The sequence below is a fragment of the Ovis canadensis genome, chromosome 9, assembly GCF_042477335.2.
Source record: "Ovis canadensis isolate MfBH-ARS-UI-01 breed Bighorn chromosome 9, ARS-UI_OviCan_v2, whole genome shotgun sequence".
NCBI classification, from domain to species: Eukaryota; Metazoa; Chordata; class Mammalia; order Artiodactyla; family Bovidae; genus Ovis; species Ovis canadensis.
Window position 1 is genome coordinate 49891266 of NC_091253.1, and position 20406 is coordinate 49911671.

Here is a 20406-nt window from a genome sequence, read left to right on the forward strand (position 1 = left end):
TAAGGGAAGCCCAGGAATACTTGGTGTGGGTAGCCTATTCCTTCTCCAGCAGATCTTCCTGACCCAGGGATCGAACCGGGATTTCTTGCACTGCAGGCAGATTCTTTACCAACTGAACTATCAGGGAAACCCATTACACACGGAAGGTGTGAATAATGAAATTATGCCAAAGACCCTATTTTAAATAATATATACCCTTTATTCTTCTAATCAGCTCTACAGCATAATATACTGCTTTTCTGAGTTCCAGGTCATTTGCCCAGACCTTTGTATGATCTATTTGTGTGTATTTGTTTTGCAGTAAGCAATGGCCTTGGTTTGGCTTCTCTTCTGGCTGGCCACCACCACATAGAATCTGAATGTCCAACCATTTTCCAGGAACAGAAAGAAGAGTCTCTGCTTGTCTGTTTCAGTGGCAGCTTGGTGGTAAAAAGACTGTTGAATGGGCCACGATTTCAGCAGACCATCACGTGAATGGGACCAGTCTCTTTTCTTCCCAAACATCAGAAATTAAGCACTTCGAAAGGAGATTCAACCAAGATGACCCATTTACAGGCTGGACTCAGCCCAGAGACTATAGAGAAAGCACGCCTGGAACTGAATGAAAACCCAGACGTTTTACACCAGGATATCCAGCAAGTCAGAGACATGATCATCACCAGGCCTGACATCGGATTCTTACGCACAGATGATGCCTTCATCCTGAGGTTTCTCCGAGCCAGGAAGTTTCACCAAGCAGATGCCTTCAGACTCCTGGCCCAGTACTTCCAGTACCGCCAGCTAAACCTGGACATGTTCAAAAACTTCAAGGCCGATGATCCTGGCATTAAGAGGGCTCTCATTGATGGGTTCCCTGGAGTGTTGGAAAACCGTGATCACTACGGCAGGAAGATTCTTCTGCTGTTCGCAGCCAATTGGGATCAGAGTAGGTAAATGTAGATAGTGTCTTTATTTGGTTCCTCTGTTTCATAAGCATTGTCACTGCATGTTTGGGGCTATAAGCCTTTATGGATAATGGGCTCTTATTTAAACATATATATTCTCTACATCCAGGCTTCCCAGATGGTGCCAGTGGGAAAGAACTCGCCTGCTGATGCAGGAAACATTAACATATGTGGGTTTGATCCGTGGGTCAGGAAGATCCCCTGAAGAGGGCATGGCAACCCATTCCAGTATTCTCGCCTGGAGAATCCCACAGCAAAGCCTGTTGGGCTACAGTCCATAGGGTTGCACAGAGTCAGGCATGACTGAAGCTACTTAGCATACACACATGCACTCATTATCTTCATCTGCAAAGAAACTTTCAAGGCCACGGGTCTTTCACTGACATCAGAAGGTGATTCCAGATCCACAGCAATGTTTTGGAACACAAGTTAGAATTGTAGAGACCCCAGAAGTTATTCTTTTCATCAGAGGGGGTCACATATTTTCATAAAACTGAAATCTGGTCTTTTAGAAGATCCATATATTCCATCTTTTATGTTCTCATCTTTAACAACAAGAAAAGTGGATGCAGTAGATGGCTTTAAATCAAGTATTTTCAACACATGAAATAATTCCTTGGATCCTGTCCATGAGTTTAATACCTGACATTTTTTCTGCATGCCAGACCTTTCCACCCAAACGGCTTTGAACATTTCTCCTGAAAGTCCCATAAATAACTACAAACTCAACACGTCCCAAACTGAGTGCATCATCTTTCCCGCTCTTCCATCCATCCAGTCTCTTGAGCCAGAAACCTGAGTGTCTCTCTGGACCACTCCCCGCCATTGCTCCTCACATTTCATTAATTGCTGAGTCCTGCTCCTTTCTTTTTAAAACCCGCTCGAGTCTCTTGTTTTTAGTGGCTCCTACGGCTACTGCCCTAGTGTAAGTCCTCGTTTCTCACCTGCATCACTCAGACAGCCTTCTGACAGGCTCCGTGCCTCTGGTCCAGTCTCCTCTGAGCCATTCTAGTCTTTACAATCATCAGAGTAACCCTCCCAAAATTCCGCTATATCACTCCTCTCATTAAAATTCTTCAATGACCTGTAAGTCCTCAAAGTAAAATAAAGCCCTTTACAATTCTTCTTCATCTCCTGCTCTGCTTCACCCTCTGCTTTTTTTCATGGTCTCCAGTCCAGCTGGTTGGAAGTGTAAGCTTTGCCTTAAATACTAGTAATTGTGGTTTTGACATGTCTCCAAGCCTCTGGACTCACTCCACCAGAGACTTAAAGGAGGGTCAACATTTCGAATGCCAAATCCAACCAACTTGAACATACCCTGCCCACTGTCTCATACCTATCTCTAGTGTTCTTCGGGAAGATAGTCTTCATCAATATCCATCCCAACCCTGTTCCATGAGGTGTCTTCCTCTGCCCATGTTTTTCCACTCAGGTATTTACAACAGCAGTTTAAGAACCACTGTTATTATAGCCGATATTTTTGAACACATATAATCTCATTTAATCTACCCAAGAACTTTTCATGATGGTATTCCTATGATCCCAGTTTTGCAAAGTTAAGCGACTCATTCAGTGGCACACAACGAGTGAGACACAGAACGGGGGTTGATTTGAGAGAGGGTTCTCTTATCTTGGCTTTATTATAATTGCATGCCTACGTGTGTGTTCTTTCTTACCCCTCCTCCCAAGACTGCCGTTTCCTTGAGGGCAACAGACTGCACCTTTTTCATGTTTATCTCTTGGGCACATAGTCCAATAGGCAATAAATGTTGAATTAGAAAGAATGTATGGACTAATCTCCAAAACTTTGCCTGTGACTTGAGCTCTCACAGGGGTATCATACTGAAATTATGGTACTTGGGGAAACACAGGTTTAACTTTCAAAATATACCAAAGAGCCCCTCATCCAAATATAATTAAAAGAAATTTCTAGGGTGCTGTTTTGTGCCTCATATGACTAGGCCTCACCCTAAAGATGATTAGCGTGGGACACTTTAGCGATTCCACCGACTGTTTTCTGGTTGAAAAATTGGAATAGGGCAATCTAGATGGTGAAGAACAGGGAAACCTGGCATTCTGCAGTCCACGGGGTTGCAGAGTCAGACACGACTGAGTGACTAAACAACAGCAAACCCTGAAAAGGTATTGGAATGTTTTACTACTATCAGTCTATATATAGACGGTTCAGATCTGCACCACAGCCCAGGATGCCCTGCTGTGTCTCTGCTCTGTTATCCCATAGGTGTTAAGGATGAGCTTCTCATTACAGTGTTCTACCGATGAGAAAGATTTCCAGGTCTTTTTTTTTTTTTTTCATATGCTAACTTGCCATCTGTATGTATTTTATTGTGAAGGATCTGTTAATGAACTTGGTCCATTTTTTTTCTTTTAAATTGATGAACCTATTTGCAGGGCAGGAATAGAGATGAAGATGTAGAGAATGGACTTGGCACAGCAGAGGAAGGAGAGGGTGGGACAAACTGGGAAGTTGGGATTGGCATATACACCACCATGTGTAATGATAGCTAGCAGGAAGCTGTTGTATAACACAGGGAGCCCAGCCGGATGTCTGCAACAACGTAGTGGTGTGGGAGGGAGGCTTAAGAGGGAGCAGACATATGTATACTCATGGCTAATTCGTGTTGTCATATGTCAGAAACCGACATTGTAAAGCAATTATATTCCAATTAAAGATTTCCAGGTCCTCACATTCACCCATGCATCATTCACTTGACAAACATTTGTTGAGTGTAGACTTGGTGCCAGAGTGTGTGCTAAGTCACTGAGGACACGACAAAAATACATGTCCCTCCCAGCAAACAGTGCTTTGGGCACCCACTGTCTGGTAATGATGCAAACACATGGACGGCTGACCCCTACCACGGGAGAATTCCTTCTGAGACATAAGCCATCCACAGTGGACAGGAGCCCTAGTTTAACTAGCAGAAACAGCTGTCCTCTTGGAAAGGACATACGAACACTTTGGATTTTGAAACAGTAAAGTCTGATGACTCTGGAGAATGATCGTGCATAGTTGTCACACGTGTTCGAGAACTTCTGTCTGCTAAGACACGTGACACACAGAACACCAGTAAGCAACGATTTAGACGTGAAGAGACCATCACCATATAGTATCCTGTTTTCTGTTAGTCTTTGGTCTGTACATATCTCCAAATGTGGTGTTAAGAAGCAAAAAGAAACAAGTCTCCAAGGGAATCATTCACATCTTTATGATTATGATAACCTCAAACGAGGTGCTTCATGTCTCTTCTCCTCAGTTTCCTTAGGTGTAAGATGAAGAGCGTGAACTAGGTAATCTCTGAAACACCTTCCATCTCTAATGGTTCATGAATGTGAAGCTCATTCAGCCTGATCCTATGGATGGAGAGGGATTTTAAAATTCACTCTATAGGCTTCTGAGTCACTAGGTTCTTTAAAGTAATCTCTCTCTCTCTCTCACACACACACACACGTACACACGTACACACTCTTACTTACACCCCTCCTCTCTTCCTCCACCAAAGGCTGGGTCTACTTGAAGCAGCTTTATTTTTAACTGTTTATTTCATACTGGAGTATACGTGTATCCATTATCACTCCCCTCCTATCCAGGCTAGAGGCAGAATACTAGAATAGTATTTGTTCCAAACCATTCTGGCTTTAACAAGAAGGTGAAAGGTTAAGGCTACCCCATTGACAGCCACAGATGATCAGAAGCAAACAAACCTCAGTCTGAACTATGATACTGTCACGTGATTTACTGGTTATATGACCCGGGCGGGACAAGTAACCTCTCTCCTTTCTGACTCTGTTTTCTCACTTGGAAGGTGGGGATGATAGTTTAGTTCAGTTCAGTCACTCAGTCGTGTCCGACTCTTTGCGACCTCATGAATCGCAGCACACCAGGCCTCCCTGTCCATCACCAACTCCCAGAGTTCACTCAGACTCACTTCTGTCGAGTTGGTGATGCCATCCAGCCATCTCATCCTCTCTTGTCCCCTTCTCCGCCTGCCCCCAATCCCTCCTAGCATCAGAGTCTTTTCCAATGAGTCAACTCTTCACATGAGGTGGCCAAAGTACTGGAGTTTCAGCTTCAGCATCATTCCCTCCAAAGAAATCCCAGGGCTGATCTCCTTTAGAATGGACTGGTTGGGTCTCCTTGCAGTCCAAGGGACTCTTAAGAGTCTTCTCCAACACCACAGTTCAAAAGCATCAATTCTTCAGCACTCAGCCTTCTTCACAGTCCAACTCTCACATCCATACATGACCACTAGAAAAACCATAGCCTTGACTAGATGGACATTTGTTGCCTGACAGAATGTGGTCCACTGGAGAAGGGAATGGCAAACCCCATGAATAGTATGAAAAGGCAAAATGATAGGGGATGATAAGCAAGCTTATTTAATAATGTAGCTGAGAAGACTGAATGAAATAATGCATTTAAGTTACACAGCTCGTTGCATGGTACATGGTAAACATGCAGTAATACTTAAAGTATTAACATGAATACTGGGCTTATAAAATGGGCTTATAGTATTCAGTGGTAAAGAATCCACCTGCCAATGCAAGAGACTCAGTTTCAATCCCTGGGTCAGGAAGATGCCCTGGAGGAGGAAATGGCAACCCACTCCAGTATGCTTGCCTGGGAAATCCCATGGACAGAGAAGCTACAGTCCATGGAGCTGCAAAGAGTTGGACATGACATGGCAACTAAACAACAGCAACAAATAAAAATAATATAGCACAGATGGTAAATAAATTGAAACCAGAGACAAGAGTATGATATTTGAAGATGGAAGTGGGCTGATGAGTCTATCTGCCCCTTGCTGTCCTCAGCACTTGTTGGCTTTCTCCCCAGACATGTTCCCCATCACACAGACCTAGCCTAACTGAGCCCTGGAGGCCTGAAGAATTGGTGTAGCTTTGCAAAATGATTACTTGACTCTCTCGGGGAGCCTGAGACAACTGGAAAGCCATTTGAATGTCTCATATGAAAGGTGTACTGAGATTAAAACTGTTATTAATATTTATTAAAACTATGTAAATCTCATTCATCTAGACCCCAGACAGCCTGAGCGAGAGCACAGGCTGGTGAGTGACGGGGAGTGCTGTCCACCAGGGGCACGTGCAGAGCTAAGTATGCACACAGAGGCCCAGAGTCTCTGGGCTCCCAGCACATCCACCAGCCTCCTCCAGAAATGGGGTCTTGGCAGGAGCTTCTAGACTTCTGTCTTTTCTGAGGCAGCCAGGCTGAATGGAAATGAGCCAGATTAAATCAGCACCCACCTACTCATTTGGGCTTCCCAGGTGACGTAGTGGTAAAGAATTTGCCTGCCTATCCAAGAGATACAAGAGATGTGGGTTCCATCCCTGGGTAAGGAAGATCCCCTGGAGGAAATGGCAACCCCACTCCAGTATTCTTGCCTGGAGAATCCCATGGACGGAGGAGCCTGGCAGGCTACAGACCATGGGGTCGCAAAGAGTTAGACACGACGCACCAGGTTACACTACCTACTAATTCATGGAAGGAAGCTGGCACCTCCAGGGTCAGCAGAGTGTACATTTCAGCTCACCGGCCCAGTGTGTAAGAAGTCTCGGGACCACTCTTGCTCAATGAGGCTTTTGATCTTTCTCACCTAAACTCCCATCAGCATCGGCAAGAATTCACAGCTTTTCCCTTAAGGGCTGATAGACAAGAAATCTCCATCTAGTTTCTGAGCTGCACTTGCATGGGTGCCGCACAGTCTGATGTGCCCAGGGATGCCATTCCCATAGAGGGGAAGATGTGAGCACTGAGGAACCATGTCCATTTTTTTCTGGATTTTGCTCAGTTAAAAAAAAAAAAAGTTAAATTTGGTTAAGCTATTTTGGGGCTTCCCTGGTGGTTCAGATGATAAAGAATCCACCTGCAATGCAAGAGACCTGGGTTCCATCCCTGGGTCAAGAAGATCCTCTGGAGAAGGAAATGGCTACCCACTCCAGTATTCTTGCCTGGAGAATCCCATGGACAGAGGAGCCTGGTGGGCTACAGTCCATGGGGTCCCAAAGAGCAGAAATGGGTATACTATCTGGCATGTGGAGCTGTTGCGAGGATTAACCCCCAATTGCTGCAGTTGATAGGGTCCAAGAGGTAGAATAAGATAATGATTAAATGCGCAGACTTGGAAGCCAGATGGCCAGTTTCAAATCCCAGCCCCCTTCCAACCAGCCCTATGATCCTGAGCAAGTTGATTAAACTCTTATTAACCTCAGTTTCTCACCTGAGATGACCATGATCATAGACTAACATTAGTTGGTAGTCAATAAATAGGCTTCCCTGGTGTCTCTGATGGTGAAGAATCTGCCTGCAATGTGGGAGTCCCCAGGTCAAGTGCTAAAGAACCTGCCTGCCAACGCAGGAGACATAGGAGATGTAGGTTTGATCCTTGGGTGGGGAAGATCCCCTGGAGGAGGGCATGGCAACCCACTCCAGTATTCTTCCCTGGAGATTTCCCATGGATGGAGGAGCCTGGTGGGCTACAGCTCATAGGGTCGTACAGAGTTGGACATAACTGAAGTGACTTAGTATGCACACTAGCACAGACAATAAATGGCAGTTGTTTCTTAAGAAAGAACTCCAAATCAGGTAGAGATGTAGGATACTGGCCCACAAGATGTTCTAAGGGTGGCAGAATTTGACGCCATGACTAACTTCCCTCCACCTGGAAAGTACAGACAATACAGCTGAGACTCCAAGACACCCTGCTCCAGAGTCCTGCACAGTAGCTTAATTGTGGCTGGGAGGCTCTGAGAAGTCACGTGTCCTTTTATTATGCTTATTATAGTCTATTATGCTATTTATGCTTATTATAGTCTCAGGATATCAGAAAAGCATTGGGAGCAGGGTGGTTCAGGTAATAATAGCCTTGCCACAGACTACAGTTGGCTACTCTGGTAGCTCAGATGGTAAAGAGTCTGCCTGCAATGCAGGAGACCCAGGGTTTGATCCCTGTGTGGGAAGGTCCCCTGGAGAAGGGAATGGCAACCCACTGCAGTATTTTTGCCTAGAAAAATACATGGCCAGATGAGCCTAGCAGGCTACGGTCCATGGGGTTGCAAAGAATCGGACACAACTGAGCGACTAACACTTTCACTTTCATAGATTACAGTAGCATCCATTGGTGCTCTGTAGACAAGCTGGCCCCCAAGTACTTTAATGAGGGGAGGAAAAACAATCAGAAATGCATTGCAAGTCCAAATACATAAAATTACACTGGACATTCTTTTGTCCTTGTATTATTTACAACTAAATGCTCAAAAATCAGTGGCCAGGTTGAAAATGAGTTGAAAACTTGGTTCTTTAAGGAGGCTGAGACATTCTAAGGAAGAGCCACGTTAGGGTAATTTAGTGGAGAGAAAAGGCAGCTGATGAACAGCTTGATTACTACTTTCAAGTATAGAGAGTTATTATAAGTAGGCAGTGAATCCTGTGGGCTCTCCTTCCCCAACATACAGAACTAGGGACAAAACATCTGTGATGAAGCACAACCATCTGGCTTGAAGACCTGGGAGCCTGAGCCAAGACCTCAGCCCCAGGGCTCAGATCAGGGTGAGGGGCTGGGGTATTTGCCTGAGCACAAAATCGAAGGGGCACCAAAGCTCTCATTAATCAAAGTAAATAATATTGTCAAAAACTATATTTTAGGATCAAAATTCATGCAAACAAAAATTCTTCATGAACAATATGTCAAAACTTTAAAGTAGGCAGGATAGGAATTATTGATTTTTCCTTGTCCCTTGGGTTCTAGCATGGCTCAGTATGGCTTTGCCCAGGTCAATCTGACTTCTCATGGGAAGAGCCTTAAGTTGGCTCCTAGTCAATTACATTACAGTGTATAATACTATATCTCTAGCCTGCCAGGCTCCCGTGCCCATGGAGTTCCCCAGGCAAGAATACTGGAATGGATTGCCATTCCCTCCTCCAGGGGATCTTCCCAACCCAGGGATCAAATGCAGGTCTCCGGCACTGCAGGCAGAGTCTTCACCATCTGAGCCACCACGGAAGCCCCTTTAAGACTTCAGCTTTCTCAAATGGGAACCGGCAATAACCCTACCGGTCCCCTGTGGCTGCTGTGGGAATTAGTGATAATACAGGTAAAGCACTTGGCAGAGTCCTTGACACATCATTGCATCCAATATATGGAGACAATTATTGGTACCACTTTCTACTGTAATTAGCTACTTAGTATGCATGTGTGGCTGCTCAGTTGCTTCAGGCACCTCTGACTCTTTGCGACCCCATGGACTGTAGCCCACCAGGCTCCTCTGTCCAAGGGATTCGCCATCGCCAGGCAAGAATACTGGAGTGCGTTGTTTCATTCTCCAGGGTTTCTTCCTGATGCAGATATCGAACCTGCGTCTCCTGCATTGCAGGTGGATTCTTAACCCCTGAGCCGCCTGGGAAGCCCATCTATTTACTGTAAGACTTGCTATTGTTTAGTGGGATGGATCCAGGCTTCACTGGCTCTCCCATTTACTCCAGTGACGTGCTGAATGGCTACAGTAGTCCGGCTCTGGGCAAGTTCCCAAAGGTCCTAAGGAGCCACCGCTTCCAGAATGGCATCTCACACCAGCCCCCAGTCCCTCCAGGCACGAAACGAAGGGAAGATAGATCTTACTAGGGGACTTGACCTTCCTGCTGCCAAGGTTCTGGAAACAAGGACACTGCCATGTTGACTTTATAATGAAGCAGACAACCAGGAGTCTGTCTGCCCTCAGGGCGCAGGCGCTTTTCCCCTCACCGCTGTTTTCTGGGGGTGTTCAGCGGCTCCTCGTCCCCTCACACCAGGCAGTAATTGATTAGATGGATACGCTGGTGACTGGGCTCCTCAAACGTTATGGGTTCCTGCTGACCTGTGGCAACCTCGGAAGGGCTGGCGTGTCCCGACAGCTGTGGTGGGAGATGAGCATTAATTAAGGGGGTTTTCTCTTCTGAGTAAAACCCCGAGGCAGTGGTGGGATACAAGTCTTTGGACTGTAAATAAGCCACTTGATGGAGGCTCGCCTTTAGCTTTTTCAAGAGCATCCGAGAGCTTTTTACAAGCAGCAGGTGTTCGGCACCCCGTTGGGCTTCGCCATCCTAAGTATAAGAACTTGTGAACAAAAGGGGCCGGACTTCTGACATGTCAGTGCTGAACTGGGGAGGGGAGGAGTGTAGCCGAGCCAGGCGCTTGTTTTCATCAGGGCCATGAGAGAGCCCTCCTCTCCAGTCTCAAGGCCTGTCGAGAGAGGTTCCAGAAAATGTCTCGCAGTCTGCTCTTCCTGTGGAAACATTCCCAGCATCCCTCTGGGAGTGACAGGTTTCCCAACTGTTGTGACCTTGGGAGTGAGCAAAAATGAACCGAAGAGGAGAGTTATGACAACCGCAAAAACAAACCATGTGACAGGCAGCGACGCTCTTAGGCGGTCACTATTCACATCCTTAATTTGCAGGTGATGTGACTGAGACTCAGAGAGGCTAAGTAACCCATCCAAGACCACACAGCTGATACATGGCTACAACAGGCTGGATCTCAGACCTAACACCATTCTGCACAGCTCACCACTAGGACCCATTTGCCAAACGTGGGGGCCGTTCAGTCATTCTGGGGGGCTCTGATTGAGGTACCAGTATGTAAGCCTCTCCCAGAGTCACTCAGGCCCCAAAGACTTGCAAAGGACCTCATCAATCAACAGGTAAATCCCACTGCTATGTGCTCCAGTCTCACCAAAGTCTGGCCAATCAAATGTTGAAGATCCTGTCCAACCTCTAATGACCATAGTAACAGTGACAACAAAAACAACTTTTTTTTTTTAAATCCAAGCCCAACAGAGGAATCTGGACATTGCTTGGAACATGTCATAGAAAGTGGTCCTAATATGAGTCTGATTTAAGATAGCGATGAAGGTTCATCTTTGCTGCCTGTTCCTTCCACTAAGATGAGTGTTTGTGTGTCAGCATTCAGCTGGTGAGAAGAACCCCAGCTCTGCAGTTTCAGTGGCGTGACCCTGGTGAGATACGTGCCTCCTCCGATCCTTGGTTTCCTCACTATCTAGTAATAATTATGTGTCTTTGATAGAGCTGTGTGAGTTAAATGAGGTGCCAGGCAGGAAGGGGTCTGACACACAGAGAACTCTTTCTTTTTTTCCTTAATTCAGGTAGTTTTCCCACTTGTACCTGACGCAGAGTGTGAAATGCCCAAGATAACAATTTCTCATTCAGTTTAAGGTCTTTATAAAATGGACTACATCTCTCTTATATGCTTTTAAGAAGCTTCTGATGGGTGCGGAAATGAAGTTAGAAGAGTTTACGCGTCTTCCTCAACCTGCTGGACACGTGTGTAGCTCGTCCCATGGGTTAGTCAAATAGTTCTTCAAATATTTCCTTTAAATCCTCTTCTTCCAAAAGAACTCCTTATCAGACATGCTTCAGCACTCACGCTCTAATTCCTCTCAGTTCAGGGCTCAGCTGCCTTCTGCCCACTGTCAACATCCTCTTCGATCGTGCTCAGGCCCTTGAAAGCGTGCCTGTTAGAGGCATCTCCTGTATGGATTGGATGGACAGCAGAGCAGTGGGGTCCCTTCTCTGAATTAACACAGCAGCGTGTGTCCCTGCCTCACTGGGTGGCTGCTCCTCCAGTAGATGTCAGATGTCACATGGCTCCTGTGACCTTGTGACGCCGGCCAGGCACATTTGTGGTGGGAAGGGACCATCAGAAGCGGGAGAGCAAGTTTTATTGACAGCATATCTTTCCAGGCCACCTGTTCCTCCCGAATTCTCACTTATAAACCCAGGAGTTCAAAAGACATGACACTCATTACCTTGTAGATAAAAGAGTCTTCTCTAATGGCTAGAAATTCAAGGGTCTAAGAATAAATTTGTCCTTCCTGGAGCATAGCCTGGGTGAAGCAGCCAACTCAGAGAGAGATTCTCTCAATTATTTAACTTGAAATCTTGCTCCAGTGGCCGTGCATCCTGCTCTTCAGAAGGCCAGAGTCAGTACAAGAGGGGATGGGGAGAGGGCGTTTTTAATCACAGTGCTGCCTGCACTGTGAGATTTTCTCATGGGTGTAGCTGACTTTCTGAATGAGTGCCTAGGGACCGAGGGGGCTTCTGTTATATAATTTGAAGCTCTTCTGGGCTGTTAGCTACTTTCCCCAGTTCCCAGTCAGCCACGAAGCATCTTTTGACCACTTTACAAAGAGCACACTGTAGAGCTTCGAAAGAAGCCCCCTCAGTCCCTGAGCCCTGAACCTCAACCAGAGGGTCAGCCCCCAGCTCTCCTGCCCTTTAAATACGGTTCCTGGGTAATCGCTCCTGAAGGGTGATATTCGAACCTTAAGCAGCTGCTGGAGATGATTAAATGCCTGCACTTCGCTAAGGCTGTAAATCAAGCTCCCAAGCCATTTATCGTGAGTGTACCATAAAGCAGTAGAAGTTATTGCTACTATACTGCAAAATGTAGCATCAGACAAGAAAATAGAGGGTACATTTTGTTGTGAGGGTTTTAAAGTGACGTGTTGTTTTTCCTCTTTGCACATTCTCTGTTTCTCTTCTCTTTGCCTCTATTTCTTCCCTGGCTCTAATATTTCCACAGGGTGTCTCGGAATCTAATTTCAAATATGGCACTCCTGCAAACAACAGCTAGCGTCTTCCTGGTTGAGAGTGTGTTGGTATTAGTGATGCTTCCAGGCATCGGGCACGTCCTGTGCCACACTGTGAATTTAATCCTCACAACAGTTTATGGCAGAGAATTATTATTTTCACTTTAAATAGAGGGTTTTTAATTGAGGCAAAATCACAAGGCTGGTTGGTGAATATATCTCTTTCTCCTTCTTTACAATACCTGGCTATGTCTGGAGTCTGCTGTTGGGGATTGTTGTCACCTAATCTCTGATCACACACAAATTCCCTGCTGAGGAATCCTTGAGGGATCCCTAGAAAGTTGTGTCAGTCTCTCTTTTAAAAAATGTATTTATTTATTTATTTTTGGCTGTGCTGGGTCTTCGTTCCTGCAGAGGCTTTCTCTAGTTGCAGAGAGCAGCGGCTGCTCCCTGGCCATGGTGCACAGGCTTCTCACTGCTATGGTTTCTTTTGTTGAAGAGCATGAGCTCTAGGGCAAGGGGCTCAGTACTTGCAGCTGCTGGGCTCTAGAGCACAGGCTCAATAGTTGTGGTGCATGAGTTTAGTTGCTCCAAGGCCTATGGGATTGTCCCAGATTACAGATTGTACCCATATCTCCTGTAAGGGCAGGTGGATTCTCTGCCACTGAATCACCAGGGAAGCCCCTATGTCAGTCTCTTTGCCACACATTTTGCCACAGAAAACCTTAAGAATTTTGCATGACTTCCCTTACTCAAGGCTTCCCTGGTGGCTCAGAGGTTAAAGTGTCTGCCTGCAATGCAGGAGACCTGGGTTCGATCCCTGGGTCGGGAAGATCCCCTGGAGAAGGAAATGGCAACCCACTCCAGTATTCTTGCCTGGAGAATCCCATGGACAGAGGACCCTGGTGGGCTACAGTCCATGGGGTACCCACAGGGTCGCAAAGAGTCGGACATGACTGAGCGACTTCACTTTCACTTTCCCTTGCTCAAAGGACATCTTCCATCAGAGCCAGACTTCTCCTGTCTTTCCCTCTGCCCACTCATCAAACCTCTTTCCCACCTCTAGTTACCTGGTTTCCACTATTCAGTTTTCATTCCCATAGTGAGGTGAGCATGGGCCCTTCAGGAGTACTGACAAAAGGTATCTAACCCAACTAGGAAGCTGGGGCCTCAGAGGAATTTTCCTGGAGGCATTATCTGACTTGAAGGAGAAGTAAGATTGAGCAGGTAGAGGGGAGGAATATGAGGGAGGCTGTCTGAGAGAAAAAGAAAGCACCTGGGCAGGGATCTGGGGAAGAGAGAGCTAACCATGTTGGAAAAGCCTCTGTTGGCTGCGGTAAGCACAGATTATAAGGGCTCACACAGAGACAGAGGAGGCTGGGGAGGTAGGCAGAGGCAAGGAGTGAAAGGCCTTGCTGCCACTAGGAATCAGGGCTTCATGCTTGAGAGCAGATCAAGCCCTACACCTATTTCAAAGCTCTTCTCCATGCTAAGAACTGCGGTGCTAGAGAAGACTCTTGAGAGTCCCTTGGACAGCATGGACATCCAACCAGTCAATCCTAAAGGAAATCAACCCTGCATATTCTTTGGAAGGACTGATGCTTAAACTGAAGCTCCAACACTTTGGCCATCTGATGTGAAGAGCCCACTCATTGGGAAAGACTCTGATGCTAGGAAAGATTGAGGACAGGAGGAGAAGGGGATGACAGAGGATGAGATGGTTGGATGGCATCACTGACTCGATGGACATGAGTGAGCAAATTCTGGGAGATGGTGAAGGACAGGGAAGCCTGGCATGCTGCAGTCCATGGGATCACAAAGAGTTGAACATGACTGAGCAACTGAACAACAACTCCACACTAAGAAGCTTTGCCCCTAGCTGGGGCAGCTCTGATATCTTCCTTTTCTTCCCTGGATGCCTGTCACACTAATCTTCTCTACGGAATGCTTCATCATGCTCCAGGAAGCTCCTGGAGGCAGGATGCTGGGTGTTATTCTCTTTGGTATCCACGGGTACAGAGTAGAGCTCAACAGCATCCTCTTGGCTAACTGGTGGGGAGAAGTTTCAAACAGTGGAAAGTCCAAAGGAGAGAAGTTCTTTGTAGACTCTCCTCAATGACAATATTCCTGTTAAGGGGGCCAGAGTTGTGTGCAGTTGAACTTGACAATGAAGGAAGAAGAAACAAGGATGCTCTGTCTACAGTTTGTCTGGTAATTCTCATAATTCTCAGTAACAGTGGCAGAGAATGTCCTAGAAGCAGCAGGACAAACAGGGCACATAATGGGAGTCACTTATGCTGGGGTCTGGGGTGGCTCCATCCACTGTGTGATGAGCTGAGGTGCCAGTTTCCTCATCTAACAATGATCAAACCAGTCAATCCTAAAGGAAATCAATCCTGAATATTCACTGGAAGGACTGATGCTTAAGCTGAAGCTCCAGTACTTTGGCCACCTGATGCAAACAAACAGCCAGCTTATTGGAAAAGACTCCAATGCTGGGAAAGATTGAGGCAGGAGGAGAAGGGTTGACAGATGATTAGATGGCAACATCTACTCAATAGACATAAGTTTAAGCAAACTTGGGGAGATGTTGAAAGACGGAAGTGGGGCGTGCTGTAGTCCATGGGGTCACAAAGAGTCAGACATGACTGAGTGAATGACCACAGCAAATAACGATGTAGGAGAAGACGATTTCCATTGTTTTCTCTCCATTCTAAATTCTGTATTCTATGCGTGTCATTGTGCCTAAAACCAAGTTGAGGAAAGGTTTCAAGTTACAGAAACCTTCACTGTTCAGGTTGCTTTCTTCCCTGCAGGGCTCATGGAACTGAAATCCAATTCTGGTCCTGTTCTTGGCGAAAGGCTTCTTATTTCAAGTCCAGGTCTTTTTCATCCTGACAGATTCCATAGATTATGTTGATCACACATTTCCTCATGAGTTTCTGATGAGTTAATCCATCATATAATTTTATAACATGCATATTGATTATTCTATCACACCACCACAGCTAGAGTATTTCAGTGTGATATCTGATCTACGAACTGCTCACCACCCCAGGGTATCAATGCACTACCTCATTTACTTTAAAGCTTCATAAAGGAAGAGGGTCCCATCACAGAGAAGTTAAATCTTCAGATAGTTGAGGGCTGCTTTTTTAAAGCCAACTTTAAAATTTTATCTTATTTAGTTGTTAACAACAACAACAACCTTATAATGCATTATGAACTCCCTGTGTGCGTTCATGCTCAGTTGCTTCAACCATGTCCAACTCTTTGTAACCCCATGGACTATAGCTCGCCAGGCTCCTCTTGTCCATGAGATTCTCCAGGCAAGACTACTGGAGTGGGTTGCCATACCCTGCTCCAGCATATGTTCCCGACCCAGGGATCGAACCTGTGTCCCCTGCACTGCAGGTGGATTCTTTGCCGCTGAGCCAGTGGGGAAGCCCTATGTACTCCTTACCCTTGTCAACTATGATGTATTAGGTTTTTAAATGACAAATGCAGGCTACAAAGAACATAAGCTCTTGTGCCCTGGGCTGTGGAATAGCTATTATGTTGAGGATTTGCGGAGGACACGGTCTTTGTCCCCATGCTACACGGCCCATAGTGCCGTGCTATGTGCGCTCTCTAATCTTTTTTCTTCGTTTTGCTTCTAGTACCTCTTTATCCTCTTAGCTATTAATTGGCTACTGTTAGTGGGCTTGCTGCAAAACTCTTTCTCCTAATTTCCTGGGGATTAGGAAGCCAGAAAACTGAACCGGTTGAACTATATGCTCTGGGTAGAAGATCTGTGGGGAATCCCGAGAAATAAAGTAAATGAGCTGTAGCAGTGCATGAATTTTATAGCATCTCATCTGTATGCTCAGAAATGTAGTTCTGCCTGATGCACCAGCAGGCAGGCATGAAGCACCTTCCGCTGCAGATTTTGGTTAGAACTGTGCAAAATGGAAAAACCTGGGAAGTTTTTCTTCCAAGGTTTCTCCAACCTTGGATTCATATACTACATCTCCTCTGATTTATGTGTCTTTCTTCTCTATAATATTTGCCCCAGTTTAACAGAAAGGGACCTATGTTTTCACTTACACTTGGACGAAAACCTTTTTTTTTTTTTTACCAAAGTGGTGACTATCCTTTATATTTTTATGTTTAGATTTTCCAAGCTATTAAATGCAAGATTTTGTTTCTCATCCAGTATATACTGGGCAAGTTAGAGCAGCTTAGCTTTCTGTTTATCTTTTACTATACCCCAGGTCTTTCCTGAAGATCTACTTTGAGGCAATGGGGATCCAAGGAACCATGTCACTGGACCTGTTCCAGTGGTCCCCTCACCTGAGCTCCACCCCCCTTCTCACAGGTCATATGACCCTGGCTCCACCACAGTGACCAAAATATAATTTTTATATTTATGGGTTTAAGTTTCTACTTCTTTGGTCCCTTCAGTACCCAGACACCCAGGGATGGTAACAGGAACACGCACACTGGCAAGGATCATGTGATCATAGACACCAGAGCCAGGAAGACACCTGGGAGATGCCTTTGTCCTTGTTTTCTTCAGTGGTCTAAGTAGGCATCCTAGGTTATAGAGTGGTAAAGAACCCCACTGCCAATGCAGGAGACACAAGAGATGAGGGTTCGATTCCTGGGTCAGGAAGATCCCCTGGAGGAGGATCTCGCCTGGAGAATCCCATGGACAGAGGAGCCTGGTGGGCTACAGTCCTGGGGGTCACAAAGATTTGGAAATGACTGAAGTGACTTAGCACACACAGAAAGAGACTCTCATTTCTGGATAAGGGGTGCAGCCAGTCACATTAAAATGGAGCTGTCTCCTGAGATGGGAGGACTCGTGGCCATTGAATAGCGTACCTCAGAAGCCAGGTTCTGTTAACCTTTTATTCCTTGCAGCACTAAGCTGATCATCTAACCTGAATAAGTGCTATGATAGACAGTTGTCCAAGTGAAGGAGGAAAACTAACTGAGGTTAGTAATTCCAAATCTGATGCTCTTTTTAAAATAGACTTGGCATTCACATACTTTCAAAGGCATTTTTCCCTTATGATTTAGGTGGATTTCACACCCCATAATAAATGTGGCCAGAAAAAATGCTGATTTTATCTTTTAATACTTGAAACCCCTAAGAGCATGTTCAGTTCAGTTAAAGGATTTTCGATTTGACAACTCTCATGAATACAATATTCAGGCTATCATTAAAAAGTGAGCTAAAGGAGATCTTTCTGTACTGGAGGCAACAATTCACACCCATGAATATATTCCACTATATACGTCTATGTGGATGAAAACATTAGATGTAGAGATCATGAGGAAATCCAAAGAAAACCTTTTAAGGAAGAAAGCCAATTTTTTCTCTTTAGTTTAAAAAAAAAAAGGCAGGGGACAGGGAGACAAAGAAGCATCATTTCTATATATTGCAGTAAATTTTACCTTGAAATAATCAAAATGAGCTTAAATTCCAACAATTTAAAATATGGTAAAAGTTGAGCATAAATATGTCCTAACAGCACAGTTAGTGTTTCTGTTGTCATGATAATGCTTTACTGTTTAAAATCAGAGCCTCTATTTTAGATTTCTGCCTATTATTGGAAGAACAGTGAATGGAATATTTCCAATCACTTTTAGAATTATTTGCAATATAAATATTTTATCTCTTTAAAATTAAAACTGTGTATTATCCACTTTCTCAGAGCACTGCATTTATTTGTTCCTCAATATTTAAGCTGAATTAAATCACAATGAAATTGTAGTTCCAATGCCAACAATGACTTAAAAGTTTTGACTTTTCTGTATGATTTTATTTCTATGTGCACACTGGAAAGAAATGTTTTTCAGATAGTTCTGAAGATATTTTTCACTCCCCCATTTAAAAAAAAATGTTTTATATTGGAGCATAGTTGATTAACAATGTTGTGCTGGTTTCAGGTAAGCAAAGTGATTCAGTTATACATGTATCTACTCTTTTTCAAAAATTCTTTTTCCCATTTGGGTTATCACAGAATACTGAGCAGAGTTCCCTGTGCTATACAGTGGGTCCTTGCTGGTTATCTGTTTTAGATACAGCGGTGTATGCACGTCAATCCCAGACTCCCAAGCTCTCTCTACCCCTACCCTCCTACTCTTCCCTCCTGGTAACCATAGGTTTGTTCCTTAAGTCTGTGAATCTGTGTTTTGTAAATAAGTTCATTTGTATCATTTTTTAAGATCACACATATAAGCGATACCATATATTTGTCTTTCTCTGTCTGACTTATTTCACTTAATAGGAGAGTCTCTAGGTCCATCCATATTGCTGCAAATGACTATTATTTCATTCTGTTTTTAATGACTAAGAGTCCACTGTATATGTGTACCGCATCTTCTTTATCCACTCATCTGCTGATGGACATTCAGGTTGCTTCCCTGTCTTGGCTATTGTAAACAGCACTGCAATGAACATTGGGGTGCAAGTCTCTTTTAGAACCATGTTTTTCTCTGCATGTATACCCAGGAGTGGGATTGCAGGATCATGTGTGTGTATTAAGTTTCTCAGTTGTGTCTGACTGTCTGTGACCCCATGGTCTGTAGCCCACCAGGCTCCTTATTCATGGGATTTTCCAGACAAGAATGCTGGAGTGGATTGAATCCTCCAAATCTGCCTTAGATGAATTGCTTAGTGTCTCTCATTTGTGTTTTCTTGTTTTCCCACTTCTGTTGGTTGTCTCTCAGCAGGAGATAAGTCTCCAGGAAACAAAGGTTTGTCTTTGATTATTAACTCCCCTCTCTCCTCACCCTCACTCCCCGAACGTTTGCTAACTCAGAGGCATGTTATAAGAAATAAATTAAGGCAATAAAATAAATGAAAGATGATCCATGAAGGTTTTGCAAAACGGTGCAGTGTGTCTAAAATGGCATTTTCATTATTATGCCTGCAAGTCAAACCTGCGCATTCTTTTACTTTATTCTAAGAAATGTTGAGTTTCTCCCTTTTGATGTTTCTAGATTTTCTCTCCATTTTTCCTCATTCATTTCCCCTCAGTATTTCCTTGTAATGATCTTTTTTAAATTTTATTTTATCAAAGTAATAATGTGAACAGTTTCAAAAGCCAAATTTTAATTAGCCTTGAACAGTAGGCAGCATCTCCTTACTTCGTGTTATCTAATTCGCTTGTACAGAAGAAAAGGGTTTCAGTCATTTTAACCATATCTTCCAATATATACTTGCATATTTTCAACTGACATGACTACATTGCTATTTGTTTATTATTTTAGTGTAAGTTACTATTTCGTTATTCTACTGAGAAAGTTTAACCCTCATCTGCACATTCTTTCTCTTGTTTCCCAACCTCTTAAAATAGTTAAAGAACACAATGAGGGACTAAATCAATACTAGTGTTTATATTATTGTAACTATATAAATGGGCTTCCCCCACGGCTTAATGGGTAAAAAAATCATCTACAGTGCAGGAGACACAGGGGACTTGGGTTCAACCCCTGGGTCAGGAAGATCTCCCAGGAGGAAATGGCAACCCGTTCCTGTATCCCAGACAGAGGGGCCTGGAGGGCTACAGTGAGTCCAACTCACAATGAGTTGGACATGACCGAGCTAAATAAGTAGCATTCATAACTATATAAATAATATTCCTAGCTATTAATTTTCTCTAAGCCAGATTACTGGAGTGGGTAGCCTTTCCCTTCTCTAGGGGAATCTTCCCAACCAGGGTCTCCTGCATTGCAGGTGGATTCTTTGCCAACAGAGCTATCAAGGAAGCCTCCAGTATTCATAACTATATAAATAATATTCCTAGCTATTAATATATAAATAGTATTACATAGTTATATAAATAGA

The 20406-nt window shown here is 44.4% G+C and overlaps 1 protein-coding gene across 1 annotated transcript in view; it reads left to right on the top strand.

Moving 5' to 3' along the window:
- The first annotated feature begins 474 nt into the window (after nucleotides 1-474).
- Nucleotides 475-20406, top strand: part of CLVS1 (clavesin 1) — a 150105-nt gene continuing 130173 nt past the window's right edge. Inside the window, exon 1 of the mRNA XM_069600093.1 lies at nucleotides 475-929. Within this exon, the coding sequence (XP_069456194.1) occupies nucleotides 475-929 (455 nt within the window). The remainder of the gene's footprint in view (nucleotides 930-20406) is intronic.